Below are 12,248 nucleotides of genomic sequence, written 5' to 3' on the forward strand. Positions count from 1 at the left end.
AATTGGACGGATATGGTCGAAAGGGATATCAACGGATGCGCATCACTGCCAGTTATAAGAATTCAAAACACTAAAAGAAAAATTACATATGTATATAAAAAATTTAAATGCTCACTTCGCATAATTAAAAAAAAATAATTAAGAAGGAACAATGAATTCAAATAAAATGACCCAAGTCGAACTTGTTTTCAAATTGTCCTTAAGTTGTTAAAAGAGCAAGTTACCCGAAAAGTACTGATTTTTTCAAAAATTTTATATTCCGATCGGTGAAGCAAAAGTTTTGAACTGTTTGAACTTAGCGTATAACCTTAACATCTTAAAATCGGTCGACTTTCATTCTAAAATATCGTTTTGGTTTAGCGAAGACTATTGAAATCAAACACAAACGTCTGCAAATTTTGGTCTACATTAAAAAAAAGGTATCCAGAGTCCTTGTAAAATTTAAATTATGTAGGATTATACTATTTTCACCCATGAGTTACGCAATAATATCCACTTGGACTGCTTATGATTTCGAGGGCGGCATCCTTGGCCGAATAGTTACTCCATAACGTTTCAAGGTGTTTCTGTGGTAGTTCTCAGCAGTATAGCGCGACAAAAAAAATCCATTAGAAAGTCTTCGGAGCTATACATAGAGCTTCTAGTGACGTTCACGAAGGTATGACTTCAAACTCGCAGTCCTATACCTTCTGTACTGGCATGTTGTATGAGGGCCAGGAGGCGTCGTAGCGACTGGTGGTGGACAGGATTGCTACTGTCCGCATTTCGGGAAATATAGCTCTTACTAAAGCCGAAAAAACTAGATGCCCCCTTCGGCGCGATTAACAATAAGTCAGCGTTGGTGCTCATCGTTTGAACTGTGCCATGAGTATTAAAAGACCACTAATAGCAACCGTAAGTCGCCTTTATGCGTGCCTAGCAAGGGGTCACAAATAATTTAAAAAAATCGTGTCGATAACGAGTATTAGAAGTTAGACCAGAACATCTCCTTCGGTGAAACTACGCTTTGTACGAGACATACAGACAAAAATGTGACCGTACCACTCCCCAAGACCGAGGTTAGGTTCGAAGCCTCCCTGGAGTAAGTGAATGAAGGACAGTCCCTCCGTAAGGAGCTGCTCTTGAAATTTTTTGAACGATCCGTGATACTTTGGGGCAAATACATCGAATCTTTGCGAAATCGCTAAAACGTGGATTCCCTAAATATATACAAACAAAACCTTTCCGAAATATTATTTTTTAAATAGAAAAAAGCTTCCTAAAGCAAGAACACCGGCGTAGTGATCGGCGTAAACCTCTATTAGCTTGAGGGTCCAGGCAGAAAATACGCTCGTTAAAATATTGTCACGAATATTAGCAACACTAAGGGATCCAATCATCTCTAAGCCAATACTAAGCAGTGACTTGTATGCACATCAATAAATCAATCACTATGTCTATACATATGTCCATACAAGCAGCGGAGAGCAGCGCACAAACACATGCATATATCTGAGATACGCTCAAAAGTAGGCAATAATTTGTGCAAGTATCACTCCCATATACACGCGCATATGAGAAGCTATAAACGTAGTTATAGCTGGTAATTTTATAGCTGGTAACTAACTAGTAAATTCTAGAAATAGAACCGCCTAGAAATATGCCAACGAAACCAAACAATATAAAAGCAGCAACAGTTTAGGCACGACGAGTCAGTTTGTTTTAAGCAAGCTGTCAGTTGCGAAGTATAAGTGTTATTTTCAAGTAGTCTAAAGGTACGTCCACACCGGTAACGAAATAGCAATGTTGTAAAACAATTGTTTTAAAACAATTGCAACTTGTCATACAACCAAGTTATCTAATTCCTTTGATCTTTACCGACAACCTCTGGGTAACATGTAACCTGCTATAAAAACAGAAAAAGGTTACACAACATCGTGTTATACAACATTTTACAGTTGAATTTCTAACAAGTTACATAACACTGGCTATATAACTGTTTGTAACATGTTTTGTTACTGGTGTGGACGCACCTTCATTTTTTGCATTATTCAATACTGAAGTTATTTATTCAACAGTTTAGTGATTCGAACGTTAGCAGAAGATTTGGAATAAGCGGAATTTCAGTAAATTCGTTACAATATTTTTTTTTCTGCAATCGAACCGTAAGGAGTAACATTAGATACAGTCCAAATACTTTCCCCTAAAACAACCTACAGCTATTGGTAGTAATTAAGCCTGTTGGAGTCTTTTTAAGAGTAATGTGGCTTGTTAAGGAATATATAAAGATGTACATTGGTCTTTAATCTAGAAGTGCAGCTCCCTATGTTTTTATTTATATCGATTTACAGATTTCAACAGCTGACATTAAATTTTACCTCACTAAAGTTATAAGTAAGCCTACATTAACTTCAAAATTTCAAAAGAACAAACTTCAATACATAATAGTTCTCAGCAGCTTGATAAGACAATCGATGTCTTCCAAGTTTAATAATAAGCTTCAAGTTAGGTTAGGTTAGTTTGGCTGCCGCAAGTGGGCTTAAGTAAGTAGGCCCGTTGTAATAACACGAAAAGGCACCATTACCCCTACTATTTTGAGGACCTGATAAAGACTCCCAAGTCCTTGATGTCGTACTCCACGACCGGACTTAGATTATCCTGAAAGATGGCTTCCACACAGCGATAGCTGTCACCTCTTATCACCGAACAGTTGCAGGGGAAGTTACATACACCTTCATATACCTAATCTTCGGCATCTTGACACCTGTAGCATCGACGATAGGAAACTTCTAGCTTTTCTGCATGCATACCAAAAGGTAGAACTCAATCAAAGCCTGCGCTCTCTCATCTGGCCACCTATCACAGCTGGCCTTAAGCCCATATCAATTCACACACTTTCACATTCCGATAGATACGATTATAAGTTGGAACCAAAATATACTACCAAATTATTATTTATTTGTTTCTTTTTAAATTCAAGCTCTTGTAATTTCGAGATGGTACCTTAGGCTGGGCTCGCAAAGAATTCACTTATGTATATATGCAAAATAAGACCCCAAAAGGAGTAGTGTTCATTGTAATACTTTTTGAATACGAGCTTTTTAAAGCCCCAGCTTTCGGTACTAGTTTCCTTATTTTTTCAATAATTACTGCTCAGCTAAAGCGAGTTTGTTCTTAACCAAATAAGCAAATCCATGTATGCAGCTTTCTGTGAAATAATTTTTTATATAAATTGCGATACCCCTCAGCCATGATAACTTTTTTTTGGGTTTTTGCTTCACATAAACTGGTTGCACTTGTATGTACATTTTGATTCTGCCGAATACTGCTTGACTCTCCTTGGATATACTGCTATTTGACTTGTTTGTACTGTTATTTTGAAGCACTTTACATAGACATTTATGTCATTAAAAATGCATAACCTACAAGCATAACCCATTTACCTTTAACATAACCATGACATTTTATGGAACACTCACTTTAAAGTCAAATGATTGCGTGTCAACTATTGAAGCAAGTTTCTGAACTAAAAACTATCCGCACGAGTATATTTCTTTGAAAGACCATTGCATAAGATGTCAACACAGGTACAGAAAACGAAGCAAACTATTCAACACCAAAGTACACTGGATCTGGGCACCCTCTACATCATCACGGTTGAGTTAGTTTGGGTTTTATTTTGTGCAGTCTATGTGAGGTTGTTATAAACCGACCAGCTGGACCTCTCTCATCACTTCTTCTCAATTGGACTACAAGTAATATGCGAAAAAGGCCCTATAAAACAAACAAAAATCAATAAGCATATATAAGCTAAGAAAAACGATTGATGAATTTTTGGAAACTTGATATAAATATTGAGAACAATTATTATTATTCTAAAATTTCGGCCTCTCGGTGTAGTATTCAATGAAACCGGGAGCAAATGCCACGAATAGATCACGCAAATTTTTAAATGAATACGGACTACTGAGTGCAATGCAAAGACGGAAATCACAGGTCGGGTAGATTTGTGAAACATTAGGCCAGACATAAAATGAGGATGACAGCTATGGCGGCGAATTTATCACAGTAAAGGAACAACGCGATTAAATACACCTTATGTAAAAGCTTAAATGGCAAAAATCGTACACCTTGGGCTTGAACCGACAATCGGGGTGCTAAGCGTCTACTAGTTTACATCTCTAACTAGAAAAATCTGATTTACTGTGCCGCTCTAAAGATATAGGCATCATAAAAAGCAAGCTCAAGCGTTTAAAGATCTACCATTCGTCCGTATCCAGATAAAAAAAAATGGAGATCAAATCGACCAGGAGATGAACTATAAGCCATTCCGAAGTAACCCAATTGTTAAGATATAATCCCGAAAGTATACGTAAAGTTTCGCGAAATGTTACGAAGATAGATAGTAACAAAACATTTTTCGATCCTTTACCAAAAACGAAATGATCCCGAATCGATCCTAAAGAGTCCGGTAATGTTCTCAAAACTGTCACCTGGTGATCCCAATGTGGTGCGAAAAAGAATCTCTCTTAAATCTACACGATCTTAACCTCAAAATATAACCTGAAGGTGTCTCAGAGCTCCTGAAGTAGTCCAGCAAAACTCATTCATCCAGTTCAGGTAAGTTTTTCAAGTGAAGATAACATTTAAAAAATGTCTCAAAAAAATGTTGGTCACCATGCTTCTTTAGAGATTAAAAGGCTCTACATCAACAGGTGCTGCTTACGCTGAAGTGTAGTTCGCCGAGAACGGTAGTAATATCTCTCAAATTCTTTGTCAGGCACTTAGGGGAACGAGTGATAGAAAGAGAGGCATAATGGGCACAGCTGACTACGGCACTGTCATTATATGCCATGCTTCAGACTATGAAAACTGTCGTGAAAATGAGGCATCGCTACATCAAGGGCGTTACTCTTTACCGCTATTACTCTTTATCGCTATCGATAGTTAAATGCGATTCGAAAGCTGTCAAGCTGTATACATTAAGCTGGGTTGATTTGCATGAATGAAAGTTAACCCATATCGCGCCATCGATTTTTCGATAGGTTTTGGGCTCAGGAAAAAAGTTCCACTAAGCATACCCAAAAAAATAATTTTCGAGCCTGCAAAATTTGAGTTTTTTAACTTTTTTTTGTTTGATTTTTAAGGTTTTTTTCATGACCTACCTAAAAAATTTTCATTTGATTTTAAAATGTTCATGTATACTCTGTCCGACTCAAAATTGTCCGCTGAAAACTTTGGCGATAACAGTTTTTTAAAAAAAATAAATATTTTTTGGGTTTTGAGGAGTGTTTTGGTGAAAAAGTTTATTTTTTCGCCATTTTTTTTAAGGGTTTCTTCAGAAACGTGCAAAAGTTTTCCGATGAAAACGAATTTGTCTCATAGTTCCTATTCCACTTAAAATTATGCGATAAAAACGTTGGCATTAACAGTTTTAAAAAAAAATTTTTTTTTGTTTTTGGGACTTGTTTTGGTCGCAATCAAGTTTTTTCATTTTCAATGCTCCAAATCATTTTTTATGTATATGTTTCCGTTAGGCCCACCAATAAATATACCAAAATGATCAGGGGACGAGCTGAGTTGATTTAGCCATGTCCGTCTGTAGAAATTCAACACAATTTCTATAACTTTTCTTAAAAAAAGTGAATTTTATTTATTAGTTAAATTCAATTTTTGCACTTCTTTTATATATAAGTAAATATTACTGTCAGTATTAAGCTAACTTAAAAAACTTAATATTAAAATTAAAAATTTATTTTCAAATGTAAGTAAGTAAATAAATAGTTTATAAACTAAGCTCGAATTAATAAAAAAATAAGCTGTATATAAAATTAGTTGAACACATTAGTTATGAATTATTGCGATTAATAAATACATAGCAAGGATACAAATATAAAATATGCTTCTTTTTGTTGTAACCAGTTAACCAGTGCGCAGAATGATTTCACTGAGAATTGTTATTATAAATAATACAAATGGCGTCACTTTGAAACAAATTATTCTGCTAAATCAAAACATTCCATAGCTAATATTTGAAATGTTACTGTAATAATTTTCAGTATTAATGTGTTATATTCCTTGCCATTTGCATAAAGCATTATTGCACAATTTCGACACTTTTACCTTTAAAAAAATTAATTTTGTGCCGTTTTACGTATAAACATATTGGAATGTGCGCTAAAAATAATAATTAATGTAATGAATAATTCATTTTAAGAGTTCGCCTTATTTTTATCAAAAAAATTTTATTCATCTGTAATGTTTTGTAAAATTATAACTTCGTATATATTTCATATTTAAAGCCGGTGTAAAGCTCGTGAGAAAAAGAAATGTGTAGTTTAAAATCGTAATAAGACTTTCGGTAAAAGATTTACTAAGCTTTTCTTTTTTGAATACGTTAAGACCACACGTTAAAGTTTATCTGCCCTATAAACACAAATTATTCTCTTTTTTTCGTAAAAATTGTTTTTATCGTACAGATAAATCTTAAAGTTTGCTTGAGAAAACGGCCACTAATGTTCCAAGACTAATAATTGAACTGCCTAAAATTATATTTTTAAAATACATGAGAACACAAAACTCAATGCAAAAAATCTTCTATTTAAATCTATATAGCCCTATTTTTTATAATTTATTTTTTAAAACTACATAAAAACAAGCTCAAGTTTCGCAAATAAATAATAATTTCCAACAACTCGGATAGTTCAGCAATATTTTCGTATGTAAATAAAATACAATTCGTGTTTTTTGCTTAATCAATTAAAAAAACAAAATTTGTTAATACGTAAATGCCTTAAGATTTGATTACCATTTTTGGAAATGGAGATCCAACCTTGATAGTTAAATGATTTTCCAGTCGATTCGTTTTGTTCTGCTGTCAGAGTGGTTGTAAGTCCAAACGATTTTCTGTCATCCTTTGTCAAATTTGGTTTGAAGACAAACCGGTTTCGGCGTTGCGCCATCATCAGTGTCAATTTTCGTTCGAACGAATCATATTTGAAAAAATCGTTCCACTAAATATAATTTTTCCAGTCATGAGTTTGGCGAAACCTGCAAAGTTGAGTTTTTCTACATATTTTATATAAAAAAAACTAAGTTGTCACTGGTTGGATCCCTGCATTGCACATACTTCAAATTTATAAATAAATTAAATATAATTAGGCAACACTGCAAGAGTAACAACAATGTTGACTGTAGTAATCGTAATTGCAGAGTTTCGCCTTCACGGCCCATGGACAGTTATTAAACTGGTCCACACATGGAGAGGCAACATCATTTTGTAGAAGTTCCAATTGGGGTTCTAAATCAAAAAAATAAAAAAGTATTTAATTCAATATTTAATTTAATTATGGTTTTAATAATAATGAATTGTTATAAACGTAAGGTCTTGTTCACAATTTTCACCCAATAAGGCCCGCTTGCATTATCCCTGGCTAAGAGCTGAGTCGAAAATTTTCAAAAGAAAATATAGGTCATCGGTCCCATGGGAGACCTAAACGTTTCATTATTAGCATGGAAAACTAGGACAGTACGTTACGAAATTTGTTAGTCTTCTAAAGGATTTGAAATGTGCTAGTTTTCGTTTGAAGTGGCGATATAGCGTGTTGTTGTTGTTGTTGTAGCGATTAGGTTACTCCCCGAAGGCTTTGGGGAATGTTATCGATGTGATGGTCCTTTGTCGGATACAGATCCGATACGCTCCGGTAACACAGCACCATTAAGGTGCTGGCCCGCCCATCTCGGGAACGATTTATATGGCCACATTAAACCTTCAGGCCATGCCTCCCTCCCCACCCCCAAGTTCCGTTAGGAGCTTGGGGTCGCCAGAGTCTCGTCTGTTAGTGAAACGGGATTCGCCGCTCGAAGGTGAGGTTGACAATTGGGTTGGAGAAGCTATATATTGCGCTACACAACCCCTTGAATCCCGGCGATATAGCGTCAGAATGTATTGTTAAAGCAGATCTGTCAGAAAAGTACTGGTAATGTTAGGGCCATTTATTAAATTTTAGTGAAACTATATTTGTTATATTTGCCGTTCTTACGAAATAGGCAGTAAGCTGTAAAAAGTAAAATCGGAGAAAATAAAATTTTTGTATAGTAAATTCAAGATTTGCTATGGACGGCAGAGCTGCGTAAGATTTTTTATGAAACATTTCTTATGTCACGTCATCTAATATTATGCTCTATTTTTATGTTATTTCATATTCTGTTTTGTTATGCTACGTATGTCATACTTATGCAAACATAATGCTAATTTGTATTATGTTAGGTTATGCTCTGCAATATTGTTTACGCTATTCTGAAACTGAAATATATTATGTTATGCTGTGATATGACCTGTATGCTAAATCATGGTAGAGATCGTATCCTGATATACCAAACCTCAGAGGGTCGGCGTATCATGAAAGTCATTCGAAGTAGCCCAGGGATCTTTTCTAGGTTCTAATCTATGGCACAACACGTTCGAAGAAGTTGGCTTTGACGTTTTTTTTGGAAATATAACCTCAATTTGGGTGAAAGACTCGATGCCCCTACTAATATACTGAGAGTAAATACAATATGATGCAGACGCCGCATTTTAACAGTAAGAAAATGGAAATTGATTATGGACGTTGCCTCGATTTTGAAGCATGGAGGACTAGACCCTTATACGTACCCCAAATGCTTTCTCGAAACGGCACTTAAAATAATATATATACAGAATTGAAAACGTCGGCCACCATGGTGTGATGGTAGCGTGCTCCGCCTACCACACCGTATGCCCTGGGTTCGCACCCCGGGCAAAGCAACATCAAAATTTTAGAAATAAGGTTTTTCAATTAATTGCCAAGCGCTCCGAGTGTATTTCTGCCATGAAAAGATCACAGTGAAAACTCATCTGCCTTGCATATGCCGTTCTGAGGTGGCATAAAACATGTGGGTCCCGTCCGGCCAATTTGTAGGGAAAATCAAGAGGAGCACGACGCAAATTGGAAGAGAAGCTCGGCCTTAGATCTCTTCGGAGGTTATCGCGCCTTACATTTACTTATTTAATTGAAAACGTCAAAGATCCAAAGTGCGTATTCATAGCAGGACGATGCTAAACATAATTTTAAACGCTTGCGGTAAGGCCAGAATAGAAAATTCTCAACCAAAGAGTCGGCCATTCACTGACGATCAAACTAAAGAAAATGCAATACATATCCCTCTTCTTTGTCAAGCATTGATTTATATTTTAAGTTACCCAGTATGTTGAGAAAACAACTGTTCTGACATAAACCCAAGTTCGTCTATGAAAGCGTGTATAAACAAGCCCCAAGGTTTTATTGTTTTTCCATTACCTTCACACTTATGCGTATTACAGCTGCGATAGATTGGTTCACGTAATGAGTAACGACACTTCATAGAATCTACCATAGCACCTTCCCGCTCACTGTACTCCAAACATTTAACCGAACGCCGCTGAGTGCCACCATCGCAGGGTTTCGTACACTATATTTCAACGTAAATATTATAAAATAAATCTCGTTTTATTAATAAAACTAGCTTTGCCTACTCACCTCCGTCCACTCGGAGTAATGCCAACGCGGTCCGCAATATTCCACCTCTTCGTGTAGACAATTTTCCGATAATTGCGGCTTCTGCTCCGGCTTACAATTCTCATCGCCTACAATCTCTAAATTGTGTATGCAATAAATGGGACGCGTACGTGTTAAATTGAAACAGTTTCCATTGCATTGAGACCAAGGTCCAGCAAACCATTCACCCTTCACACATTCACTTGCTCGCTCGCAAGGTCGCTGTAGTTCGGGTGTTGTATGCGGATCGCAACGATCGGTATTCGGTTTTGAACGATCACAAAATATTGTACGATATTCAATACCTGCACCACATTCTGCAGAACAATATTGATTCCAGTCGGACATTAACCAAGTACCAGATTTATCACTTTTATCACGTCCACGATAATTATTTGTTTCATTGGGTGATGTGTGAGCATGTTGCGCTGTACGATAGCGTGCCGCATATGAACGCCGTCTAGCCTTTGGGCAATCACATTGCTTACGTTGTATCGGCGTCTCATCTTCACAAGCTGAGCTATCTACGTGTATGACAATACCAGAGGCGAGCTCTTGTACACAGCTAATATCACGCCCTCGATAACCTTCGCCCTGTTGACAATGGCAATCGCTCCATTCTTCAATGCGCCAATAGGCGGGACAGGGTTGTGTATTGCAACGCAAAAGATTTTCATTTAACATAGGTTTTTCCGAATGCAAACAACGTCGCTGTGAGTAGTAACGTATGGGATTCTCCCGTACACAGCGCACAATGGGTGTTTGTATGCCACCACCGCAACTCTTCGAGCACGAGCTAAAGCCAACAACTTTCCAATTGAAACGTCGTCTACGTCCCGAGCGTGCATTGCTGGCGAAACTTTCCTCTGGGCCATTTTTCAAAAAACCCTCGCTCTCCACTGACAGCTCATTTTCCTCGGAATCTGAGGTTATTGGCAGCAAATACTCATATTTGATGCCCGGATTCTTAGACTTGCTGTATATCTATAATGTACAAGTAATGAACCCAGATTTGCAAAATTTTTATTTTTTTTGGCTCATCTTACCATCAACTCCAACATGTCTCTTATCGGGCCCAAACAAGTTACCCACTCCGTAACTCCATCTCCATGCTGTAGTCCATCGATGCGATGATAGTCGAAAACAGCGCCTACAGCTTCATAGGTGCCACTATCCGACGCCATATTATCACCATTAAATATATATTTTTGATCGGGTGTACGCAGCACTTCGTGTGGAGGGAAATTGAATAAATCAAATTTTTGTTAGAGTATGTTTTTTAAATATTCAAAAGTTGCAAAATTTATTTTTACCTAGTAAATTTATGCTGTTTCCTAGTTCAGTTATGGAGATATTCGATGCACCCGCCGGTATTGTAGCTACGTGCACATAAGCATCTTCAGGTAATGGATCACGTGTATATATGCCGGTTATTGGGCGACAAATTAAGCCCCCACAACTTACCGAACCGCTGTTGGCAGATAGTCCTGTGATGATGCCTGTGGCATGGATAGCCTGGAAGTAATAAAGAAATTGGGGATGGTAACTAATAAGTAAACTAAACTGATTGAAATTTAAGATATATTTGTAAGAAGAGTGGAAGATCGTCTTATCATGACATGGATAGGTTTCAACAACGAAGTAGCCTTTTGACCTAATACACGCCTGATTATATTTTATTTTTTAAAAGGTTTTAAACGATAAAATAATATGTTTCATATAAATGGCGAAAGTTGGTCTACTAACTCTCATGCTAATTTATTGGGAAAGTATCGCTCATTATACTATCCCTGGGACTGTAACGTAAGTTTTGTTTAGTTGCGGCGCTAGTTAGGTTCAGCAAAACCTGTTTTCGTACTCTCGGAGGCCTGTAGTTTATAGTGCACTCGTTAAAAAAGATTAATTTCTACCACGGGCGTTATGCCGAGAATAGCCTCCGTAGGTCGCCAAAAAAACTCTACCATCTTTAAGAACGCAATTTACGTTGACCCTTTACGTTGATACCTGATCAAAATAGATGTAAAGTAACAGATATAAATAAACTTTACTAGTAAGTCTGAACCCTAATCATTGCTAAAAAAATTTATTTTTTCTCTCTTATGTTATTAGTTCCCATAAGGATAGTGCCCTGATTTCAGCCTGACTGCCGCTTAGTATTTATACTATTTGAGATATGTTGTAGATGAAGCTATTCACATATAAAACTTTACTATTTTCAAGGCCTTCTTTTGCTATATACACCATAGAACACTTATTAGCCTGCTGTGTTGTAGGGGCGATAAAGACACACCCCGAAGGTGGGAGTGTTATGGTGTTGATAGTCCTTTGCACATACATATATGTTACGTTCCGGTAACAATCACTATTAAGGTACTATTATCATATAAACATTTTCCTTCAAATTCCACCCTCTCCCCAACTTCATTGTTCCATGAGGAATTCGGAGTCGCCAGAGTCTCGTCTGCTAAATACGCTTATGATATACTCACAGTTGCAACAGGCTTCGGCTAGGGTAGGTGAGGATGACAATTGGGTTCCGAAAAAAACATAGCCTTGCATAAGCATTGTATTGCGCTTATCAACCCCTTGTGTCCCCTTATCAGCCTGCTGCGTGATGTTGGTATTAGAAGAATGTTTTGCAGGACATATGAGGCAGATGCATTGGATGTGTCTGGGTTAAGTCAGATAAGCAAGAGTTTATTCTAATAGCTG

The 12,248-nt window shown here is 36.8% G+C and overlaps 1 protein-coding gene across 15 annotated transcripts in view; it reads right to left on the reverse strand.

Annotated features, from left to right (window-relative positions):
* Positions 1-5,597: 5,597 nt before the first annotated feature.
* The window catches only part of loh (lonely heart), a 146,404-nt gene continuing 139,753 nt past the window's right edge, over positions 5,598-12,248 (reverse strand). For all 15 annotated transcript variants that reach the window (XM_067764108.1, XM_067764109.1, XM_067764120.1 and 12 more), the window contains 5 exons: positions 10,850-11,051; positions 10,583-10,764; positions 9,519-10,520; positions 9,300-9,450; positions 5,598-7,279 (listed from right to left, as the gene is read on the reverse strand). In XM_067764108.1, coding sequence (XP_067620209.1) covers positions 7,137-7,279; positions 9,300-9,450; positions 9,519-10,520; positions 10,583-10,764; positions 10,850-11,051 — 1,680 coding nt within the window. In that variant the 3' untranslated portion in view covers positions 5,598-7,136. The remainder of the gene's footprint in view (positions 7,280-9,299; positions 9,451-9,518; positions 10,521-10,582; positions 10,765-10,849; positions 11,052-12,248) is intronic.

Source organism: Eurosta solidaginis, chromosome 2 (genome assembly GCF_040869045.1).
Source record: "Eurosta solidaginis isolate ZX-2024a chromosome 2, ASM4086904v1, whole genome shotgun sequence".
NCBI lineage: Eukaryota > Metazoa > Arthropoda > Insecta > Diptera > Tephritidae > Eurosta > Eurosta solidaginis.